The 25,501-nt window shown below is 37.3% G+C and overlaps 1 protein-coding gene across 1 annotated transcript in view; it reads left to right on the top strand.

Annotated features, from left to right (window-relative positions):
- Positions 1 to 3,647: 3,647 nt before the first annotated feature.
- Positions 3,648 to 25,501, top strand: part of LOC115416606 (splicing factor U2AF 35 kDa subunit-like) — a 34,049-nt gene continuing 12,195 nt past the window's right edge. The window contains 4 exon segments of the mRNA XM_030130427.1: positions 3,648 to 3,758; positions 12,857 to 12,944; positions 18,658 to 18,724; positions 22,004 to 22,053. Coding sequence (XP_029986287.1) covers positions 3,715 to 3,758; positions 12,857 to 12,944; positions 18,658 to 18,724; positions 22,004 to 22,053 — 249 coding nt within the window. The 5' untranslated portion in view covers positions 3,648 to 3,714.

The following is a 25,501-nucleotide window of genomic DNA, read 5'->3' as shown; positions in this document are numbered from 1 at the left end:
GGGAAGAATTTCATTTGAACTCAAAGAAAACCTTTATCCAATTACCGTCCAGTTTGGACGCAACGAAAAACCAGGTTCCACTGGGTCCCACAGACTCCCATAGAAGCCAGGCTTCAACAGGAAATGCACTGAGCACAGATCGTATGAGGAAACAGCACAACGGGAATGGATGAGAAGTGAACAACATGGAGTCTGATGATTTGTGATGAAGCTGATTCTGAACCAACTCGTCTGTGAGATGAACGTGTTTGAACACACGTGTAGTCAATGAAATGTCAACACAACCAAACAGATTTAACCATTTCATTTTGGTAATGATAGGGGAGGCCGGGCTTCTCTGTCAGTCTGTGAGGAATCACCACTGGTGGACACCCACGGCTTAGAAACCGGTGCGGTTTATACGTGTAATAAATGGATTTTCTGTCTAAAATGAGGGTCTGCGGCTTATATTCAGGTGCGGTCTATAGTCTGGAATTTACGGTATATATATATTGGATTTTAATGTAATCCGTAAACATCTGATGAAGAAAACTTGTTTTTTCAAAAGACAAATGTTTTCTTCAGTAAAAATGTCTTGGTCACTTTTTTCTTCTGATTGGATGAAAAACCTGGTGTAACAGAGTGTGTTTGGAGTCATTTTTTACAGTGTGCTCCTCTGCTCATACTCGTTCTCCTCCTCTGCTCTTCTTCTTCTGTGGTTTTTCTTCTTCAAACTCACATCCTTTCCTTTCTTCTCCTCTTTCATCTTCACGTCTGCATCTCCTGCAAACGTGTGCACGGCGCTGCGGTTTGAGCAAGAGGCGTGGCCTTAACCAGAGGACGCCTGGGTGGGCGTGGCCTTCGACCAGAGGACGCCGCCTGGGTGGACCGATGTTTTTTGCAGTGTTTGCATGTTTTATCATTTGTTATATTCACTTTTTGCAGTGTATGCATGCTTTGTCATTTTTATATTCATTTTTTGCAGTGTATGCATGCTTTGTCATTTTTTAAAATTATCTGTTTGTTTGTTTGTCAGATTTGGAGCTTGTGCGCTCTGTGAACTGTGTTGTTTCAGCTTCATAATAAAACAGAACGTCCACATGTTTCATACACATCATTATGCGACACACATAAACATAAATAAATAGAATAATTCTTGGTTAACAGACTCTGAACAGGAGTCAGAAGTGAATGTGTTTCCTCCCACCCACAGTTTCACTTTGACACTGAATGGATGCCCTTCTGTCAGAGAAAGGAGTTTTAAACATGCATGAGTAAGAACCAAAAAGTACAAAGAAGAGGAAAACCCCCCAAAAAAACACACACAAAAAAAGACTGTGAGATAATCATGAAAACAAAGTTAATTTAGAGATAAAATAATTATAATAAAAAGCTAATAATGTGAACAAGACAAGTCAGATTATCTGGAAGATGAATGAATGTTCCACTGTAAAAAAAAAAAAAAAAAAAAAAAAAGACAGTGTGAAGTGTTTTTATGCAGAAACAGTGCCTCTGTGTGGCAGTTACGGAAAACTGCAAATCTTTTTTTTTTAAATTAATTTTTAAAATTAATTAATTTAGATTTATTTATTTATTATTTTTCATTTAATTTTTTATTTGTTTTTTATTTATTTACTTATTTTTATTTTTTTATTACATTTTTTATTTTTATTTTTTATTTATTTTTTTATTTTATTTTATTATTTTATTTTATTTAATTTTTAATTTTTTTTGTATTTTTTATTTTATGAAGATAATGCTGTATTCAAACTAGATCAACAGCAGTCAGCTGTGATAAACATAACGTGGAAAAAACATAACGCTCGAGGTGAGGCAGGATGAAATTAAATATATGTACACAGATAGGTAAGTAAATTAAATAAATACATACAGGTTAAAAAATAAATTTAAACAATTACATCTTAAATTGGTTCCGTAAGGCTTCAGTTTTCACAGCTGTGGAGTTCACAGTCCCAGGAGGATGTGAAGAAGGACTGACAGCAGAGCTGGGTTTGTGTCGGCCTAATTCACTCACATACACAGGACATTTTGCTAATAATGAAATGAGATTAAGAATAAACAGTTTCTTAACAGGCAGCTCATTAATAAACCAAATCAAATATATTCAGTTTTGAAGTTTAGAGAAATATCCAGTTTTCTATTAAAAAAAAAAACCAAAAACGACTGATATCACAGCAAAACATGTGACTGGAGGCACATTCCCAAAACAGGATTTTTTTTTCCAACTTTATTGAAAATATTTGAGTATACAGTACATACATTTGGAACAAACAAACAACAAGATGTCAGAAAGGAAAAAGCATTTGAACAAATAAGTTTGAGAAAATAATAATGCACAGATTTAAAGACACAAAGAGGAATAGACACAGTATAAAAAAAAAATCAAAATAACAAATCTAACAAAAATAAATACATCAGAGAGTTCGGTCTATTTTAAAGAATTGTTTATACATAGCCAGGGTGCTAGAGCTTTTTTTGTTTTGTTTTTTTTTTTTTGTTATAGATAAATTCTAAAGATTTAATATATTTTTCAAATTCCATCAGGAAGGTTTTACAATTTGGGTATGTTTTTTTTGTTTTTTGTTTTGCATATTTATTTTTATGTAGATGACATTTTCCAAATAAAATGATCAAATTTAAAACAAATTCTAAATTGTGAATGTCATGTTTAAAATATATCATTACATTTTGGAACTGCAAATCTTTTTTTTTTTTTTCAAACTTTATTGAAAACAATTGAGTATACAGTACATACATTTTGAACAAACAACAAGATGTCAAAAAGGAAAAAGCATTTAAACAAATAAGTTTGAGAAAGAAATGCATAGATTTAAAGATACAAAGTATAATATACAAATAATAGCATAAAAAAATAATTAAATAAATAAAAATAACAAGTCTAACAAAAATAAATAAATAAATGCAACAGAGTTCAGTTTACTTTAGAGAATTGTTCATAAATTCCAAGGGTGCTAGAGGTTTTTTTTTTTGTTTGTTTGTTTGTTTTGCTATAGATAAATTCTAAAGATTTAATATATTTTTCAAGTTCCATTAGGAAGGATTTAAAATTGAGGTGGTTTTTTTTTTTTTTTTTTTTTTTTTTTTTTTTTTTTATTTATTTATTTATATATTTTTTTATTTAGGTGTAATTATTTTTATGTATATGAAATTTTCCAAATAAAATGATCAAATTTACAACAAATTCTAAATTGTGAATGTCATGTTTAAAATATGTAATTACATTGTGAAACTGCAAATCTTTTTTTTTTAATTATTTGTTTATTTTTTTCTTGCAACTTTATTGAAAACAGTTGAGTATACAGTACATACGTTGTGAATAAACAAACAAGAAGTTTAAGCAGTTTACGAAAATAATGCATAGATTTAAAGATAAAAAAGCAGAATAGACAAATAATAGTAAAAAATGAATAAATAAATAAATAAAATAACATCTAAGAAAAATAAATAAATAAATACATCAGAGAATTCAGTCATTTTAAAGAATTGTTTATAAATTGCCAGGGGGTTAGAGTTTTTTTTTTATTATAGATAAATTCTAAAGATTTATATATTTTTCAAATTCCATTCGGAAGGTTCTAAAATTTGGGTGTGATTTGAAAAACAAAAAAAAACAAAAAACTGCCTCTCCTTCCCTGCGTAGTCTTCTCCGTCCTTACGTGATGACGTACGTCATTACGTCGTGGCGAGCCGAAAATGGCGGAGTACCTGGCATCCATTTTCGGCACAGAGAAAGACAAGTAAGTCTGAGCACAAAACCTGCTCCTGTTGGGGATGGAAACACAGGCCTTTTATCACATGTTCCTGCTGCAGTCCGCGGTCACCGGACGCGGGGTGGAATTATTGTTGGTAGTTCTGCTGAATGTGTAAAAGAGGCTGTGGTTAGCAGCAGGATGCTAATGCTAAGCTAACGCATTGAATGAAAAGTCCTGTAGGCTCAGCTAGCTTAACCTGCAGCTGCTGTGGGATTGCGCCAAAACCACTTTACAAATGTTCAACACACATTTCAACACACTTTACATTCTAATGACTTATTTCTGTGCAGGTGAAGTGTTTAGTTTAGTTGAGTTCTTTCCAGGGTGGATTGTTTTTGTGTTTTTTCACCGGTGCAGCAGTAGCACACTTTAGGACACAAGCGACCTGACTGATATTTACAAAATAAAGTGTACGGATGCAATTCTGGTAGTTTTATTCAAATTATAGGACGATTAGGATGATTAAAGTGAAAGTACGAGCGTCCAAGCATGTGCTATTTATACTAGAAGAAATACGGTGACCGAAACTAAACAAAATAGGAGATTCAAGAAGAGACGAATGTTTTTAACACGAACTGAAGAGTTAGGTCAAACTAAAGTCAAAATCAGTGACATTAAATAAAGTTTAACCTGGTATTCAACAAATTGACTCATGTTTTTAGCTTCAGAACTCTATTTTATGGAACTGTTTACAAAATGTCAGTATCACTTATAGAACAAAAAGATATAATTTATATAAAATGTAACCTAAAATGGACTAAAATATGTAAATACACTAGTAACTATAATGATAATAATATTTATTCAGACTCATATATAAATGCACTGTTAACTATAATAATAATGTTTTTTCACACTCGTATGTAAATGCACTATTAACTTTAATAATAATATTTGTTCAGACTCATATATGTAAATGCACTATTAACTATAATAATAATATTTGTTCAGACTCATATATGTAAATGCACTATTAACTATAATAATGATATTTGTTCAGACTCATATATGTAAATGCGCTATTAACTATAATAATATTTGTTCAGACTCATATAAGTAAATGCACTAATAACTATAATAATATTTGTTCAGACTCATATAAGTAAATGCACTAATAACTATAATAATATTTGTTCAGACTCATATATGTAAATGCACTAATAACTATAATAATATTTGTTCAGACTTATATATGTAAATGCACTATTAACTATAATAATATTTGTTCAGACTCATATATGTAAATGCACTATTAACTATAATAATAATATTTGTTCAGACTCATATATGTAAATGCACTATTAACTATAATAATAATATTTGTTCAGACTCATATGTAAATGCACTATTAACTATAATAATATTTGTTCAGACTCATATATGTAAATGCACTATTAACTATAATAATAATATTTGTTCAGACTCATATATGTAAATGCACTAATAACTATAATAATATTTGTTCAGACTCATATATGTAAATGCACTATTAACTATAATAATATTTGTTCAGACTCATATATGTAAATGCACTATTAACTATAATAATAATATTTGTTCAGACTCATATGTAAATGCACTATTAACTATAATAATATTTGTTCAGACTCATATATGTAAATGCACTATTAACTATAATAATATTTGTTCAGACTCATATATGTAAATGCACTATTAACTATAATAATAATATTTGTTCAGACTCATATGTAAATGCACTATTAACTATAATAATATTTGTTCAGACTCATATATGTAAATGCACTAATAACTATAATAATATTTGTTCAGACTCATATATGTTGAAAACCAATCATAAGTAATCTAGAATATGTATATGTTTATGCATTTGGCAGACGCTTTTTTCCAAAGCAACTTACAGGGGAAAAGCAATCAAATCACTCAGTCAATCAAATTTTATTTATATAGCGCCAGATCACAACAAAAAAGTTATCTCATGACATTTTATGTATAGAGTTGGTCCAAACCAGACTCTAAGCCAGTTTACAGAAACCCAACAGAATCCTCCAGGAGCAAACACTAGTGATGGTGACAGTGGAAGGAAGAACTTCCCTTTAACAGCAGAAACCTGGAGCAGACCCAGACTGAGGAGGATGGACGTCTGCCTATAGAATGTCATATAATAGAATGTCTTTATTGTCATTGTAATAAGTACAATGAAATTTAAAAGTGCCATCCAGTCTGTACATCATATATAAAATCTATATAAACATACCAATAAAAGCAGCTAAAATAAAGTAACACACCAGCGTAAACCCATCACTCACACATGTGTACATCCTTATAAACACATTGCTCATCAGTGTTTTTTTCCAGTTTATATTTGAATTGAACAACTGAAAGTTTAGTTTTCTGTCACTGAAGCATTTCTTATATGAGAGCTGTGCTGTAATTAATGTTTTTTTTACTTATTAATTGAAAAATATTGAAGTTATTTGAGTTGAATTGTTTTCAGTGTTGTGGGTTTTCTTGACTGTTAAATTAATTTATCCAGCTGTGACATTAGACTGAGTCCATCCATAATAACGCTGGAGTTCACAGGTGTATTTGTAGTTAATACTGCTCTGTCGTGGTCGTATCTCTTCAGTTCACAGGTGTATTTGTAGTTAATACTGCTCTGTCGTGGTCGTATGTCTTCAGTTCACAGGTGTATTTGTAGTTAATACTGCTCTGTCGTGGTCGTATGTCTTCAGTTCACAGGTGTATTTGTAGTTAATACTGCTCTGTCGTGGTCGTATGTCTTCAGTTCACAGGTGTATTTGTAGTTAATACCGCTCTGTCGTGGTCGTATCTCTTCAGTTCACAGGTGTATTTGTAGTTAATACCGCTCTGTCGTGGTCGTATGTCTTCAGTTCACAGGTGTATTTGTAGTTAATACTGCTCTGTCGTGGTCGTATCTCTTCAGTTCACAGGTGTATTTGTAGTTAATACTGCTCTGTCGTGGTCGTATCTCTTGTTCACAGGTGTATTTGTAGTTAATACTGCTCTGTCGTGGTCGTATCTCTTGTTCACAGGTGTATTTGTAGTTAATACTGCTCTGTTGTGGTCGTATGTCTTCAGTTCACAGGTGTATTTGTAGTTAATACTGCTCTGTTGTGGTCGTATCTCTTGTTCACAGGTGTATTTGTAGTTAATACTGCTCTGTCGTGGTCGTATGTCTTCAGTTCACAGGTGTATTTGTAGTTAATACTGCTCTGTCGTGGTCGTATCTCTTGTTCACAGGTGTATTTGTAGTTAATACTGCTCTGTCGTGGTCGTATCTCTTCAGTTCACAGGTGTATTTGTAGTTAATACCGCTCTGTCGTGGTCGTATGTCTTCAGTTCACAGGTGTATTTGTAGTTAATACTGCTCTGTCGTGGTCGTATGTCTTCAGTTCACAGGTGTATTTGTAGTTAATACTGCTCTGTCGTGGTCGTATCTCTTCAGTTCACAGGTGTATTTGTAGTTAATACCGCTCTGTCGTGGTCGTATCTCTTGTTCACAGGTGTATTTGTAGTTAATACTGCTCTGTCGTGGTCGTATGTCTTCAGTTCACAGGTGTATTTGTAGTTAATACTGCTCTGTCGTGGTCGTATGTCTTCAGTTCACAGGTGTATTTGTAGTTAATACTGCTCTGTCGTGGTCGTATCTCTTGTTCACAGGTGTATTTGTAGTTAATACTGCTCTGTCGTGGTCGTATCTCTTCAGTTCACAGGTGTATTTGTAGTTAATACCGCTCTGTCGTGGTCGTATCTCTTTTTCACAGGTGTATTTGTAGTTAATACCGCTCTGTCGTGGTCGTATGTCTTCAGTTCACAGGTGTATTTGTAGTTAATACTGCTCTGTCGTGGTCGTATCTCTTGTTCACAGGTGTATTTGTAGTTAATACTGCTCTGTCGTGGTCGTATCTCTTGTTCACAGGTGTATTTGTAGTTAATACTGCTCTGTCGTGGTCGTATGTCTTCAGTTCACAGGTGTATTTGTAGTTAATACTGCTCTGTCGTGGTCGTATCTCTTCAGTTCACAGGTGTATTTGTAGTTAATACTGCTCTGTCGTGGTCATATGTCTTCAGTTCACAGGTGTATTTGTAGTTAATACTGCTCTGTCGTGGTCGTATGTCTTCAGTTCACAGGTGTATTTGTAGTTAATACCGCTCTGTCGTGGTCGTATGTCTTCAGTTCACAGGTGTATTTGTAGTTAATACTGCTCTGTCGTGGTCGTATCTCTTGTTCACAGGTGTATTTGTAGTTAATACTGCTCTGTCGTGGTCGTATCTCTTGTTCACAGGTGTATTTGTAGTTAATACTGCTCTGTCGTGGTCGTATCTCTTGTTCACAGGTGTATTTGTAGTTAATACTGCTCTGTCGTGGTCGTATCTCTTGTTCACAGGTGTATTTGTAGTTAATACCGCTCTGTCGTGGTCGTATCTCTTCAGTTCACAGGTGTATTTGTAGTTAATACTGCTCTGTCGTGGTCGTATGTCTTCAGTTCACAGGTGTATTTGTAGTTAATACTGCTCTGTCGTGGTCGTATCTCTTGTTCACAGGTGTATTTGTAGTTAATACCGCTCTGTCGTGGTCGTATCTCTTCAGTTCACAGGTGTATTTGTAGTTAATACTGCTCTGTCGTGGTCGTATGTCTTCAGTTCACAGGTGTATTTGTAGTTAATACTGCTCTGTCGTGGTCGTATGTCTTCAGTTCACAGGTGTATTTGTAGTTAATACTGCTCTGTCGTGGTCGTATGTCTTCAGTTCACAGGTGTATTTGTAGTTAATACTGCTCTGTCGTGGTCGTATCTCTTGTTCACAGGTGTATTTGTAGTTAATACTGCTCTGTCGTGGTCGTATCTCTTCAGTTCACAGGTGTATTTGTAGTTAATACTGCTCTGTCGTGGTCGTATCTCTTGTTCACAGGTGTATTTGTAGTTAATACTGCTCTGTCGTGGTCGTATGTCTTCAGTTCACAGGTGTATTTGTAGTTAATACTGCTCTGTCGTGGTCGTATCTCTTGTTCACAGGTGTATTTGTAGTTAATACTGCTCTGTCGTGGTCGTATCTCTTCAGTTCACAGGTGTATTTGTAGTTAATACTGCTCTGTCGTGGTCGTATGTCTTCAGTTCACAGGTGTATTTGTAGTTAATACCGCTCTGTCGTGGTCGTATCTCTTGTTCACAGGTGTATTTGTAGTTAATACTGCTCTGTCGTGGTCGTATGTCTTCAGTTCACAGGTGTATTTGTAGTTAATACCGCTCTGTCGTGGTCGTATCTCTTGTTCACAGGTGTATTTGTAGTTAATACTGCTCTGTCGTGGTCGTATGTCTTCAGTTCACAGGTGTATTTGTAGTTAATACTGCTCTGTCGTGGTCGTATCTCTTGTTCACAGGTGTATTTGTAGTTAATACTGCTCTGTCGTGGTCGTATGTCTTCAGTTCACAGGTGTATTTGTAGTTAATACTGCTCTGTCGTGGTCGTATCTCTTCAGTTCACAGGTGTATTTGTAGTTAATACTGCTCTGTCGTGGTCGTATCTCTTGTTCACAGGTGTATTTGTAGTTAATACTGCTCTGTCGTGGTCGTATGTCTTCAGTTCACAGGTGTATTTGTAGTTAATACCGCTCTGTCGTGGTCGTATCTCTTGTTCACAGGTGTATTTGTAGTTAATACTGCTCTGTTGTGGTCGTATGTCTTCAGTTCACAGGTGTATTTGTAGTTAATACTGCTCTGTCGTGGTCGTATCTCTTGTTCACAGGTGTATTTGTAGTTAATACTGCTCTGTCGTGGTCGTATCTCTTGTTCACAGGTGTATTTGTAGTTAATACTGCTCTGTCGTGGTCGTATCTCTTGTTCACAGGTGTATTTGTAGTTAATACTGCTCTGTCGTGGTCGTATCTCTTGTTCACAGGTGTATTTGTAGTTAATACCGCTCTGTCGTGGTCGTATCTCTTCAGTTCACAGGTGTATTTGTAGTTAATACTGCTCTGTCGTGGTCGTATGTCTTCAGTTCACAGGTGTATTTGTAGTTAATACTGCTCTGTCGTGGTCGTATCTCTTGTTCACAGGTGTATTTGTAGTTAATACCGCTCTGTCGTGGTCGTATCTCTTCAGTTCACAGGTGTATTTGTAGTTAATACTGCTCTGTCGTGGTCGTATGTCTTCAGTTCACAGGTGTATTTGTAGTTAATACTGCTCTGTCGTGGTCGTATGTCTTCAGTTCACAGGTGTATTTGTAGTTAATGCTGCTCTGTCGTGGTCGTATCTCTTGTTCACAGGTGTATTTGTAGTTAATACTGCTCTGTCGTGGTCGTATCTCTTGTTCACAGGTGTATTTGTAGTTAATACTGCTCTGTCGTGGTCGTATCTCTTCAGTTCACAGGTGTATTTGTAGTTAATACTGCTCTGTCGTGGTCGTATCTCTTGTTCACAGGTGTATTTGTAGTTAATACTGCTCTGTCGTGGTCGTATCTCTTCAGTTCACAGGTGTATTTGTAGTTAATACTGCTCTGTCGTGGTCGTATGTCTTCAGTTCACAGGTGTATTTGTAGTTAATACTGCTCTGTCGTGGTCGTATGTCTTCAGTTCACAGGTGTATTTGTAGTTAATACTGCTCTGTCGTGGTCGTATCTCTTGTTCACAGGTGTATTTGTAGTTAATACTGCTCTGTCGTGGTCGTATCTCTTCAGTTCACAGGTGTATTTGTAGTTAATACTGCTCTGTCGTGGTCGTATGTCTTCAGTTCACAGGTGTATTTGTAGTTAATACTGCTCTGTTGTGGTCGTATCTCTTGTTCACAGGTGTATTTGTAGTTAATACCGCTCTGTCGTGGTCGTATCTCTTGTTCACAGGTGTATTTGTAGTTAATACTGCTCTGTCGTGGTCGTATGTCTTCAGTTCACAGGTGTATTTGTAGTTAATACCGCTCTGTCGTGGTCGTATCTCTTGTTCACAGGTGTATTTGTAGTTAATACTGCTCTGTCGTGGTCGTATGTCTTCAGTTCACAGGTGTATTTGTAGTTAATACTGCTCTGTCGTGGTCGTATCTCTTGTTCACAGGTGTATTTGTAGTTAATACTGCTCTGTCGTGGTCGTATGTCTTCAGTTCACAGGTGTATTTGTAGTTAATACTGCTCTGTCGTGGTCGTATCTCTTCAGTTCACAGGTGTATTTGTAGTTAATACTGCTCTGTCGTGGTCGTATCTCTTGTTCACAGGTGTATTTGTAGTTAATACTGCTCTGTTGTGGTCGTATGTCTTCAGTTCACAGGTGTATTTGTAGTTAATACTGCTCTGTCGTGGTCGTATCTCTTCAGTTCACAGGTGTATTTGTAGTTAATACCGCTCTGTCGTGGTCGTATCTCTTGTTCACAGGTGTATTTGTAGTTAATACTGCTCTGTCGTGGTCGTATCTCTTCAGTTCACAGGTGTATTTGTAGTTAATACCGCTCTGTCGTGGTCGTATGTCTTCAGTTCACAGGTGTATTTGTAGTTAATACTGCTCTGTCGTGGTCGTATCTCTTGTTCACAGGTGTATTTGTAGTTAATACTGCTCTGTCGTGGTCGTATCTCTTGTTCACAGGTGTATTTGTAGTTAATACTGCTCTGTCGTGGTCGTATCTCTTCAGTTCACAGGTGTATTTGTAGTTAATACTGCTCTGTCGTGGTCGTATCTCTTGTTCACAGGTGTATTTGTAGTTAATACTGCTCTGTCGTGGTCGTATGTCTTCAGTTCACAGGTGTATTTGTAGTTAATACTGCTCTGTCGTTGTCGTATCTCTTGTTCACAGGTGTATTTGTAGTTAATACTGCTCTGTCGTGGTCGTATGTCTTCAGTTCACAGGTGTATTTGTAGTTAATACTGCTCTGTCGTGGTCGTATGTCTTCAGTTCACAGGTGTATTTGTAGTTAATACTGCTCTGTCGTGGTCGTATGTCTTCAGTTCACAGGTGTATTTGTAGTTAATACTGCTCTGTCGTGGTCGTATCTCTTGTTCACAGGTGTATTTGTAGTTAATACCGCTCTGTCGTGGTCGTATGTCTTCAGTTCACAGGTGTATTTGTAGTTAATACTGCTCTGTCGTGGTCGTATGTCTTCAGTTCACAGGTGTATTTGTAGTTAATACTGCTCTGTCGTGGTCGTATCTCTTCAGTTCACAGGTGTATTTGTAGTTAATACTGCTCTGTCGTGGTCGTATCTCTTGTTCACAGGTGTATTTGTAGTTAATACTGCTCTGTCGTGGTCGTATCTCTTCAGTTCACAGGTGTATTTGTAGTTAATACTGCTCTGTCGTGGTCGTATCTCTTCAGTTCACAGGTGTATTTGTAGTTAATACTGCTCTGTCGTGGTCGTATGTCTTTTTCACAGGTGTATTTGTAGTTAATACCGCTCTGTCGTGGTCGTATGTCTTCAGTTCACAGGTGTATTTGTAGTTAATACTGCTCTGTCGTGGTCGTATGTCTTTTTCACAGGTGTATTTGTAGTTAATACTGCTCTGTCGTGGTCGTATCTCTTCAGTTCACAGGTGTATTTGTAGTTAATACTGCTCTGTCGTGGTCGTATCTCTTCAGTTCACAGGTGTATTTGTAGTTAATACTGCTCTGTCGTGGTCGTATGTCTTGTTCACAGGTGTATTTGTAGTTAATACCGCTCTGTCGTGGTCGTATCTCTTGTTCACAGGTGTATTTGTAGTTAATACTGCTCTGTCGTGGTCGTATGTCTTCAGTTCACAGGTGTATTTGTAGTTAATACTGCTCTGTCGTGGTCGTATGTCTTCAGTTCACAGGTGTATTTGTAGTTAATACTGCTCTGTCGTGGTCGTATGTCTTCAGTTCACAGGTGTATTTGTAGTTAATACTGCTCTGTCGTGGTCGTATGTCTTCAGTTCACAGGTGTATTTGTAGTTAATACTGCTCTGTCGTGGTCGTATCTCTTGTTCACAGGTGTATTTGTAGTTAATACTGCTCTGTCGTGGTCGTATCTCTTGTTCACAGGTGTATTTATAGTTAATACCGCTCTGTCATGGTCGTATGTCTTCTGTTAGTGTTCAATAACTCTACTCTTTAATATAACCTGGTCTTCCTTCCTGTCCAGGGTCAACTGCTCCTTCTACTTTAAAATCGGTGCTTGCAGACATGGGGACCGCTGCTCTAGATTGCACAACAAACCAACCTTCAGCCAGGTGAGTGTTGGACCCAGTTTGGTCTGAGGCTTTAATACACAAACCCCTTCTGTTCGACGTTTACCTGTGGGGGGTGTGCGGAGGGAAAGTGCTCCTGGTTCGTTCAGATGCAGAATTTTCAACCTGGATCATCTCAAACCCGGTCTCAGTCAGCTGTTCCATGGCCAGGCCTGGTGGGGGGGTGGGGGGTGTCATGGTGCACCTGAATGCACCATGAACCACATCGTCCAGTCTTTGTCCACCTTAGAGCCACACAGTTAGAATCACACACAACTGTATTTTACACACCTGTTTTTATATATATTTACTCCACCTTTATTGGTCTGAGTCTTTTTTGTCCGTTTTTCAGTCATTTAGATTTGGCCTTTATATACTATATTCAGAAATGTTTCTTATACCCATGTTTGGGATCTGTTTTTGTATCTCATCTGTCTATTATTTTTTCACCTTATCCAATCCACTCCAACTTGATTTGTAAAGCACTTTAAAAAAAAAACGCAGTGGACCAAAGTGCTGTACAGAAGAATAATTAAAACCAAAATAGAAGAATAAAATACAGAAATAGATTTAAAGACACAGAAACTGTACAAAAAAGAACAAAGTGCTATACAGAAGAATAAATAAAACTCAGATAAAAGAATAAAATACAAGAATAGATTGCAAAGTTACACAATTAAAAACAACAAAAATAAATAAATAAGTAAATAACCTACAATATCAACACAAAAGGACAAAAAACACACAAAATATGTAAAATCTGATTTGAAAAATGTATATAATTTATTGCATAAATAACACACAGATGCTTCACAAACTTTTTCAAAGACTTTAAAGTGAATATTGGTTCCAAATATTAGGTATAGAAAATTAAAATGGTACTAAATTAAAACTATACTGATATGTTTGACATAAAAACAGATCTGTACATAGGTGTTTCCTCACCCATACCTGTAATGCTAATGCAGTGCGGATTAAAATCAGCAGATTTGACCAGTTTTTTTCCATTTTGAAAAAGGACAAAATTTGACGTAGATATGGTCAGAAATCTAACGCCAAAATAATGAACATAATAAATAATAAATCAGCAAAATAATAGGTTTTATTATAATAGGTATTTTTATTATTATTATTATAATTTTATTATTATTTTTTTTAAATTCTTTGTTTATTTGGAAAAGCACAAGTTACAAAACTTCTTTTCCATGCACAGTTCAATTTCTACACGTCAAATGAAAAAATGCTTATCCAAGATTTTCTGTCATATAAAGAACTTATAAAGTAAATAAGGAAAAGTGGGCTGGAAGAGAGGGCTGACTCCATTACTTCACTGAAAAGACAAGACTCTATAAGGTGTGTATGTTTACAGCACTCTAAACACAAATGTTTCACATGTAAAAGTATTCACGTCACTGATGTATTCATTTCACATCCATTACAAATTTAACATAGTTTGTCCATTTTGACCAAATAGTGAAAAAAGATTCCCTTTGACCCTTAAAATCAAATGTCCACTTGTCCAGAGTGTAAATGTCCTGTCCCATGTCCATCCATTCTTCAGTTGTGGGTGCTTCAGGCTTTAACCATTTTCTACTGATAGTCTTTTTACTCACTGCCAAAAGCGTTAACAACAGTTTTTTTTATCTTTCACACTCCAGTTAGGGCTGCACGATTAATCGATTTTAAATCGAAATCGGATTTTTTAATTAGTACGATTTTAAAAAAAGGGAAATCGTAAAACCGATTTCATCTCTCTTGTGCCTGCGGGCCGCGCACTTGCGGGCTCCCGTAGGCTCCTCCTCCTTTCAGTGACAGCAGTCTGTCACAGAAGTCCATGTAATGACTGGACTTTAAATGTGTTATTGAGCCCGCAGTACTTATAGAAATATAAGCCGTGGCTTCATGCACGGATCCCGCAACTGAAATAGAACTGCATGTGGATCACTCATCTTCCGTTGTCCCGGATCCGTACCGTACTGTCTTCTGCTGAACCGGGTCCGAGTCTCTGGGTCATCAGCCTCAGCAGAGGAGCCCACACACATCCACCAGCTCCACACATAGAATCCCTCCAGCGTGTCCTGGGTCGGTCTGTTCCACGCACGGATCCCCCAGTTTAAATAGAACCACATGTGGATCACTCATATTAACCTGGTCCACACGCACGCACGACTGATGCCTGTCACTGACTTACATTGGTATCACTTCTGTGGGCCCAGATACCCAGGAAAAAAAAACCCAAAACAAATATATATATATATATATATATATATATATATATATATATATATATATACACATATATATATACACATATATACATATATATATATATATATATACACATATATACATATATATATATATATATATATATATATATATATATATATATATATATATTTATATATTTATATATATTTATAATTTAGTCCTCTTACTTGCTAAATTTTTCATTCACAAATGTAAGTTCTGTAACACAAAACCAAATATTATTTATTTTTTGAAAGATGTTGAACTTTATTTAAAGCTGTTAGATAAATGTGGAAACAAAAAGGCTGTAAAAAACATAAATATTTGCTCTGATTTGGACATTGTATTATATAGTGTATTCCCCCTGACAAAGTTCTGTTATTTTCTTGTTGTATATATTGTTTGTATACTCTACTTCATTCAATAAAGATTTAATTAAGAATAAAACTTCTGTGGGTTCATCACGTGATCCCATCACAGATTTGAGGTTAGAGCAGTGCCTTGCACTGTGGGCTGCTCACGAAAATGGCATGCTGACTTCTGTTGTCTTTTGTAGTTTTACCCAAAAATCAAAATCGAAAATCGAGTTTTTAGAGGAAAAAATCGGGATTTTTTTTTTTGCCAAAATCGTGCAGCCCTAACTCCAGTTCTCACATGAAATATCTCCTAAATACAGGGCTTCACATTTACAAGGAATTTTTTCAGTAAAAATGTTATTTAAATGTTCACACAACTGCTCCCAAAATGGTTTGATGACTGGACAACTCCAGAAAATATGATAGTGATTGGTGTTCTTTGTCCCACAGAGTGTCCAACAGGGGTCTCCACTGCCCTGAGGTTTTTTCTGGGCAGGAGTTACAAAAAAATCTAACAATACTTTTCCAACAGAATTCCCTCCAATTGTTGGAACTTGAAGTCATCCACTGTAGTTTGAAGATCTTTTCCCATCTGTCAGCTGACAGAACTAGATTTCCTGTTCTTCATATAATGGTTTTACCCTGATCGCTGTCGGATCTCCTTGGTGTTTTGTCGATAACTCAGACAGATTTGGTTGGATTTCCTCTTGATAACCACCATAATGAACCCCTAGAAGAAGAACTCTATGGATTTCAGCTTCTGTCAGTGTTATTAGTCGTCCACACGGGGGCGCTGTAGTTCAACACCAGTGTTTTGGACATAAATCATCCAGAGTCACATGTGGGTCCTGTTGCTGTTCTTCCACATGTCCATGTTCTGTCTTCCATCCAGAGTTCACATGGGGTCAGTTTGAGTCCCTGCTGGAGTTTAGGGTTAAATGGGGTCATTCTTCTGACACTATCAGGTCCATGGAGCTCAGACTGAGTTCACATCCACCGTCTAACAGTTATGGAAGATAGATTTATATGTAACAGAGGACTAAGCTCATTTTTGTTTAGTTTGATGTGAAATCCTTTCAAACACTGGAAAGAGATCATCTGAAATAGAAAAGAATAGAGTGGTGGAAAGGTGCAGATCCACCTTCTCCTAAACCAGGGTTCTCAAACACATGTTCTTTCAGGTTCCACATTCAGCCTGATTTGATCTGAAGTGGACCGAACCAGTCAAATAAGAACAGAATAATAACCTGTAAATAATGACAACTGACAATTTATGTCTGTGTTTGAGTGTAAAGAAATAAAACATGAAATTATGAAAATACTTACTTTTATCAACTATTCAAACAAAAAAGAAAAGATGTGAATAACCTGAAAAAAACTGACATTTCTTCAGTAAAATCAGTGTAATTTTCTCAGTCTTCTTCCTCCACTTCTCATTAGTCCATGTGCATTCTGGATCAGATCTCCAAAGACACTAAACACTGAGGAACAGGAAGAAAAGAGTTCAAACTGGACTGAATTTAATACAGACATTTCAGGTTGGACACATTTGTTCAGGTTAGTCACAGTTTATTGGTACAGGAGAGTTTGGAAATGGAAAGATTCTCATAGTTTAATGGGGGGTTTTTGCACTAAAATTTGAAGTTGTCATTATTTATAGGCATAATGTTAGGTGTTTTTTTGGTGATTTTCAGGTGGTTTTTGGGTAATTTTTGGGTGATTTTTAGGTGTTTTTTGGGTGGTTTTTACGTAGTTTTTGGGTGATTTTTAGGTGTTTTTTGAGTAATTTTAGTTAGTTTTGGGGTCATTTTTTTGTTGATTTTTAGGTGGTTTTTGGGTGATTTGTAGGTGGTTTTTGAGTAATTTTTAGGTGATTTGGGGGTCATTTTTGGGTGATTTTTAAGTTTTTTGGGTTTTTTGTGATTCTTAGGTGGTTGTTGGGTGATTTTTAGGTGTTTTTTGGGTGGTTTTGGTGATTTTTGGGTGATTTTTAGGTGTTTTTTTTGGGTTCTATTCAGGTGGTTTTTGGGTAATTTTTGGGTGATTTTTAGGTGTTTTTGGGTGGTTTTTTATGTAGTTTTTGGGTGATTTTTAGGTGTTTTATGAGTAATTTTAGGTAGTTTTGGGGTCATTTTTTAGTTGATTTTTAGGTGGGGTTTTTTGGGATTTTTAGGTGGTTTTGTGTGATTTTTAGGTGGTTTTTGAGTAATTTTTAGGTAATTTGGGGGTCATTTTTGGGTGATTTTTAAGTTCTTTTGGGTTTTTTTGTGATTTTTAGGTGGTTTTGGGTGATTTTAGGTGGTTTTTGGGTGGTTTAGGTGATTTTTGGGTGATTTTTAGGTGTTTTTTGAGTAATTTTAGATAGTTTTGGGGTCATTTTTTGGTTGATTTTTAGATGGGTTTTTTTTGGTGATTTTTAGGTGGTTTTGAGGTGATTTTTAGATGGTTTTTGAGTAATTTTTAGGTGATTTTGGGGTGATTTTTATGTGTTTTTTGAGTAATTTTTAGGTGATTTTGGGGTGATTTTTATGTGTTTTTTGAGTAATTTTTAGGTGGTTTTAGGGTAATTTTTGGGTGAATTTGGGTGATTTTTAAGTAGTAACTTCTCATTGGTCCATGTGCATTCTGGATCAGATCTACAGAGTGACACTAAACACTGAGGAACAGGAAGAAAAGAGTTCAAATTGGGCCGAATTTAATACAGACATTTCAGGTTGTTCATATTTTTTCAGGTTATTCACATTTTATTGTTACATGATAGTTTGTAAATGTAAATACTTTCATAATTTAATGTTATTTTTTGCACTGAAACAAAGAAAAAATTTGAAGTTAATTCAAGATTTCTTGCTTAATTCAATATTTTTTTGCCTAATTCAAGATTCTTTTACTTAATTGAAGATTTTTTTTGCTTAATTCAACATTTTTTTCCTTAATTCAAGCTGATTTTATTTTATTTTTTTGCTTAATTCAGTTCAAGACTGGAATGTTTGCACTGTATAAATTCATCCCAGGGGCTGGACTGGAACCTTTGGTGGGCTGCATTTGGCCCCCGTTTGGGCCACATGTTTGAGACCCCTGTCCTAACCCATGTTCCTGTGCTTCCTCTGCAGACCATCCTGATCCAGAACATCTACCGGAATCCCCAGAACAGCGCACAGACGGCCGACGCCTCTCGCTGTAAGTCTCACATCTGTCGGACACGTCCGTACACATGTTGCCCTCTAAATATCGCGGTCAGGTGTCGCTTCAGCTCCGTCGACGGGAGAAAAAACTCGAGACCGCAGTATCTCCCAAGTGGCCCAAACCAAATATTTACAGTCACTTATCAGAACCAGCAGAAAACACCTGCTCTGGTACTCAGACTATGTTTGTCCCACGTTTCAGCTCAGCGTGGACATCGCTCACATGTAAATGTATGAACCCACTGCATGTGACTAATACAGTTTAGGACGCAATTAGATGTGTTTGGAGCCTCTGAAACGCATATGACAAGGATTAAATAAGGTTATTATGGAATGATTACATACCATTATTCCAGTTTTCCACAAAATGGTGAAGAAGTGTTTCCCAAAGCTCAACATGTCTGTCTCTAATAACTGACACATATTCAGTTTATGTCACATATAAAACATATAGAACCTGGTAGAGCTCCAGTGTTGTCCAGAGCTCACCTGTGTGAAGCACTGTTCATAAGGTGGCAGTTGTCTCCTTATTTCCTCTAGAAGTAGGTCAGTGCTCATGACCATATTAGTGGTTAACCCATAAAGACCCAAACATCCACCATCTACCAAAATCATCTACTGATAAAGGCCACAAAATGAACAAAAGCAGCCAAAGTAATCAAGAAAATGAACAAAATGAATAATAAATCAACGGAATAATAAGTAGCATGAACAAAATAAGCCACAAACTAAACAAAAGCAACCAAAATAATTAATAAAGTAAACAAAATGAATAATAAATCAACAAAATAACTAGTAAAATGAACAAAATAAGCCACAAACTGAACAAAAGCAACCAAAATAATTAATAAAGTAAACAAAATGAAAAATAAATCAACAAAATAATTAGTAAAATTAACAAAATAAGCTACAAACTGAACAAAATTGAAGAAAAAAAATGCCAAAGAAAGGCCCCAAAATGAACAATTTCAGACCTCTAGCTCTTGTTGTTCAGAAGTTACAGAAGCCTGAAAATAGACGAACAGTTAGTCTGAATTTGGGTCGCAATTTTAGGGTAGGCCCTACCTACTTCAAATGGTCAGAACTTTGGAACTATTTACAATTAAGCCTTGACATTTTGGATTTTTCCATCATATATAATGTACTGGAAGTATGTAAAAATTTAGAAAAATCTGAGAGGGTCAGGTGGGAAATTTTCTTCAAATCTGTTGATTTCATATGGAATGACCCAGCAGGGACATGTGGTGGAAGTAGAACATGCCTGTCCTGGTCAGAGGTCGCGTTAACCGAAAATATTCCGTCATTGACAAATATTTTTTTTAAATGATGGAAAATTCTGAAGGCCGTCCGTCATTTTGACAGATTCAGATCCTGAGGGTAATCTACTGTTAACCTTTCCTGCTCGGCTGGTCCGACCGTAGTCAGCGAGCACAGGGCAGGTTTCCTCCAGGGCAGATGTGGGTTAACTCCTTTAGCAGCAGTGGAAGACAGCAGCTGTGGTTTCTGCACAGTATGTCCATGTTAGAACACTGTCACTTCTGTCCTCTGACACACTCAGACTCAAAACTGACGCTCCCTCACCTTGCTCGACCACTCACACCATACGCACACGCATGCGCCACACACCGCTCTCACACTTAAAGGAACACACACACCGGTCTCATAACACTACCAAAGAAAGTTTTCACACAACACTGAACAGAACCTGCTGCAGAATCGCTGGTCTGTCTGTGAGCAAGGCATCAAACAGTCCAGAACAGCATCCACCTGCATAGAACCTACATCCACCTGTATAGAACCTACATCCACCTGTATAGAACCTACATCCACCTGTATAGAACCTACATCCACCTGTATAGAACCAACATCCACCTGTATAGAACCTACATCCACCTGTATAGAACCAACATCCACCTGAATAGAACCAACATCCACCTGTATAGAACCAACATCCACCTGTATAGAACCAACATCCACCTGAATAGAACCTACATCCACCTGTATAGAACCTACATCCACCTGTATAGAACCAACAGCACCACTGTTCACAACTACACTGAATACAACAGCAGTACTGCAGTCACATGACTCACCATTAGTTCACCTGTAGTAGACCCTGTCCAGTTAGTCCACCTGTAGTAGACCCTGTCCAGTTAGTCCAGCTGTAGTAGACCCTGTCCAGTTAGTCCACCTGTAGTAGACCCTGTCCAGTTAGTCCAGCTGTAGTAGACCCCCTGTCCAGTTAGTCCAGCTGTAGTAGACCCTGTCCAGTTAGTCCACCTGTAGTAGACCCTGTCCAGTTAGTCCACCTGTAGTAGACCCCCTGTCCAGTTAGTCCAGCTGTAGTAGACCCTGTCCAGTTAGTCCACCTGTAGTAGACCCTGTCCAGTTAGTCCAGCTGTAGTAGACCCTGTCCAGTTAGTCCAGCTGTAGTAGACCCTGTCCAGTTAGTCCAGCTGTAGTAGACCCTGTCCAGTTGCCGGTGAGTGTGAATATTTATCAGTGTCAGTCTTGTCTTGTTGTTTTTCTGACTTTAGCCTAAATTCGATGCTCCTTTGCTAGTGCAAACTGTGCACACAGCCCAGTCTCCTTATTTTAAAGCCCAGTAAATGTGATGACATTGATAAACGCGGTTAAAAAAAGAGGGACTGATGGAGTGAAGGATGAAGGACAAGCAAGGAATACTCCAGTTCTGATGTCATTTGGTGTGTTCTATGTACACATTTTCTACCTTTCATGTGTTGTTTGATGGCATGTAAATTTGTGTGTAGATCTGTGGTTCACAGAAGCTGAACTCCTACCCTCAGTGCATGAGAACACACCAGTTCAAAGTGGCCTATAGAATTATGTGAGTCGTGATATCACGTTGGTTTATCAGCCAACAGCAACTACAGCTGCTGCATCACTGAGATGTTTTTGAACATTAAATACTACTAAATATATCTCTTTATCATTAAAAAATAAACATTTGAAATGATGGATAATAATATGTTATGACAGAATTTTTACAACCCTGTCTGTCAAAATGACGGACAATAAAAATGTCTAGTGCGACCTCTGGTCCAGGTGTCTGTGCTGTGTTTGACACAGATGTAGTTGGACAGATTCTTTTCATCTGATGGACACATTTATACTGGACCTTTACTGGACGGTCAGATGTGCAGGATGTTCTGTTCGGTTCCGTTGTCCAACCCTGACCCATCTGTGACCCGTCTGTGACCTGTCTGTGACCCGTCTGTGACCCGTCTGTGACCCGTCTGTTGTCCTTTTCCAGGTGCTGTCAGTGATGTGGAAATGCAAGAGCACTACGATGAGTTCTTTGAGGTGAGTGTCCTGCCGTTACACATGTGCATTATTCCCTCTGATGACGTCACACAGGGCTTTTATCTGCTGTGGTGTCCCTGAATGCAGCAGAAAAGAGCGTCCTGTCTGTACAGAGGAGTGTGGTTAGTGCAGAGTGAACACATGCAGATGGACGCTGGACAAATATTGACTGAGCAGGACAGTCCAGCAGCTGTTCTGGCTCTGACGGGTGCACACATGCACTGTTGACACCAGCTCTGCTCATTTCACCAGGACAGGTCGACGCCAACATGGGACGGTTTTACGTCAGCGGGGTTTTGTTTCTTCTGTCCAGTGTTGTTCATCCAATCTGAATAATCTAAACTTCACACATTCAAAAGAGTCGCTTTTCCATTCACCCTCAAATGGACTCTAAGCTCCGCCCCACTACTTCCTGAACTTCAGGTGGGTTCTGTATTTCCTGTCTGTCATTATTGGACACACTGATTAATCCAGGTGTGTCTGCTGCTTCTTGTTGTGACTGTTGATTAATTAGACACACCTGGATTAACCAGTGTGTCCAGTAATGACAGACAGGAAATAAACCCACCTGAAGTTCAGGAAGTAGTGGAGCTGCGCAGAGTCCATTACATCAATATAACTTGCGCATAAAAACAACAATTTCGCCCAAACTGTTGTTTTTCGATCTAAAGATTTTGTTCTTGTTAGAGGCAAGGTTCTAATAGTTTTGGATTTTTCATTCTAGTTTAGTTTAATTTAGTTTGGACTGTTTTTTTTCTCTAATTCAGTTAGTTTTATTTCGTTTTTAGAGCAGGTTTGATAGTTTTTATTCGTTTTTGTTATTTTCTAAATGCTTAGTTGTAGTTTAGTTTTAGTTGTAGTTCAGTGGTCTCTTTTCTCTTCTTCTCTGTGCTCCTATTCAAATCAATCCCAGACAGGACTCTGCTGCTTTAGTCTCCATGTTTCCAGGTAGAGTGGGGACCAGAAGACGACTGGAAACCACAAGTGAACACAAGTGACGGAGCAAAAAGTGTCGTATGGAGACAGCACAGAAAACTGAGAGAGACAAAGAAATCCATTTAACATCAATCTGACACTGACAAAGACCAAAACCAAGGGAATTTGATCCATAATTTTTATCTGTTTTAGTTAGTTTTGTAAACACACAATACAGTTTCAGTTAGTTATGTTTTTTTTCTTTTAATTATAGTTTTTATTTATTTCAGTTAACGAAAATGTTTTTTACCCTTTTATTCTAGTTTTCGTCATTTCGTTAGTTTTCGTTAACGATAATAACCATGGTTAGGGGTGGTTTTTCAGGCGGAGCACAAATGGTATATGACACAAAACTGCAATGGAAAGACTTTTTTGTGCAACTGGAGTCACGTCAATTAAAAAAACAAATGGATGTTGACAGATGTTAGAACGAGAGAAGAGTTGAACCCAAACATGTGGGTTTGTGTGGACACAGCAGGAAACCACATCAGTTTAGAATTTAGGAGGAGATAGAGGAGGAATATGTAAGAACAAGGAATATATCTGTAAATAAACACCACAGTTAGGGAATGACTTCTCGTGTCATTTTGCGCTAATAAATAAACAAATCATTGCATTTGTGATTTAATGGAAACACCCACTTTACACACTTCTGTTTTTTTTTTTTTTACATTCAGTAAATATGGGTAAAGTGTTACACAGATGTCTGATGGAAAACAGACGAGTGTTTTATTGTCCTGTGTTCAGTAGAAACAGGTTTATCTGGACAATAAAAAGAGGATTTAAGATGGATGAGAATACGTAGAAGAATTAATGAAGAAAATGAAAACAAATAAAACAAAGTAGCATTTAAGCATGGCATGAAAAACAGAATGAGCATAAAATATAAACTCCATTGCAACAAGAATATATCTGTATACATGTCTCAAAAAATGTATCCACATTTTAAATAATTGTAAAGTAGGTGTTTATTCAAATTCATGTAATTACCTCCGCCAAGGAGGTTATGTTTTTGCCAGGGTTTGTTTGTCTGTCTGTCTGTCCGTTAGTGTGCAACATAACTCAAAAAGTTATGGACAGATTTTGATGAAATTTTCAGGGTTTGTTGGAAATGGGATAAGGAAGAAATGATTAAATTTTGGTGGTGATCGGGCGTGGGGGGGCCCGCGGGGGGGGCCACTGATCAGCCTTGGCAGAGGTCTGCACTCTCCGAGTGCTTCTAGTTTTCCAAATGTAATAGAATTTCCAAACCTCCTTTTCCTGTTTTGTCACTTCCTGTTCTCAAACTGACGTCGGTTCTGGTCCAGACACTGGTAGTCCAGTGGGGTTTGGTCTGGTGAACTGGACCAACAGGTGGATTGGGTCTGGGTGAATCCCCTCAGTGTTCTCCAGACCTCACAGCACTAGACTGTTTTTATATTTATGCCTAAAAGACACAGTCTGCTCTGAGACCTGCAACAGAACTGAACTGACAGCAGACACTGAAGGTGAACAAACACAAATACCAAGGAACTGTTTGGACATGGGTGGGATTCCACTGGTTGTGTTTGTGTGATTCCACTGGTTGTGTTTGTGTGTGATTCCACTGGTTGTGTTTGTGTGATTCCACTGGTTGTGTTTGTGTGTGATTCCACTGGTTGTGTTTGTGTGATTCCACTGGTTGTGTTTGTGTGATTCCACTGGTTGTGTTTGTGTGATTCCACTGGTTGTGTTTGTGTGTGATTCCACTGGTTGTGTTTGTGTGATTCCACTGGTTGTGTTTGTGTGTGATTCCACTGGTTGTGTTTGTGTGTGATTCCACTGGTTGTGTTTGTGTGATTCCACTGGTTGTGTTTGTGTGATTCCACTGGTTGTGTTTGTGTGATTCCACTGGTTGTGTTTGTGTGTGATTCCACTGGTTGTGTTTGTGTGATTCCACTGGTTGTGTTTGTGTGATTCCACTGGTTGTGTTTGTGTGATTCCACTGGTTGTGTTTGTGTGTGATTCCACTGGTTGTGTTTGTGTGATTCCACTGGTTGTGTTTGTGTGATTCCACTGGTTGTGTTTGTGTGATTCCACTGGTTGTGTTTGTGTGATTCCACTGGTTGTGTTTGTGTGATTCCACTGGTTGTGTTTGTGTGTGATTCCACTGGTTGTGTTTGTGTGATTCCACTGGTTGTGTTTGTGTGTGATTCCACTGGTTGTGTTTGTGTGTGATTCCACTGGTTGTGTTTGTGTGATTCCACTGGTTGTGTTTGTGTGATTCCACTGGTTGTGTTTGTGTGTGATTCCACTGGTTGTGTTTGTGTGATTCCACTGGTTGTGTTTGTGTGATTCCACTGGTTGTGTTTGTGTGATTCCACTGGTTGTGTTTGTGTGTGATTCCACTGGTTGTGTTTGTGTGATTCCACTGGTTGTGTTTGTGTGATTCCACTGGTTGTGTTTGTGTGATTCCACTGGTTGTGTTTGTGTGATTCCACTGGTTGTGTTTGTC

The sequence above is a fragment of the Sphaeramia orbicularis genome, unplaced genomic scaffold (genome assembly GCF_902148855.1).
Source record: "Sphaeramia orbicularis unplaced genomic scaffold, fSphaOr1.1, whole genome shotgun sequence".
Lineage (NCBI taxonomy): Eukaryota > Metazoa > Chordata > Actinopteri > Kurtiformes > Apogonidae > Sphaeramia > Sphaeramia orbicularis.
Note: the sequence above shows the minus strand (reverse complement) of the source record. Positions and strands in the feature narration are given on the sequence as shown.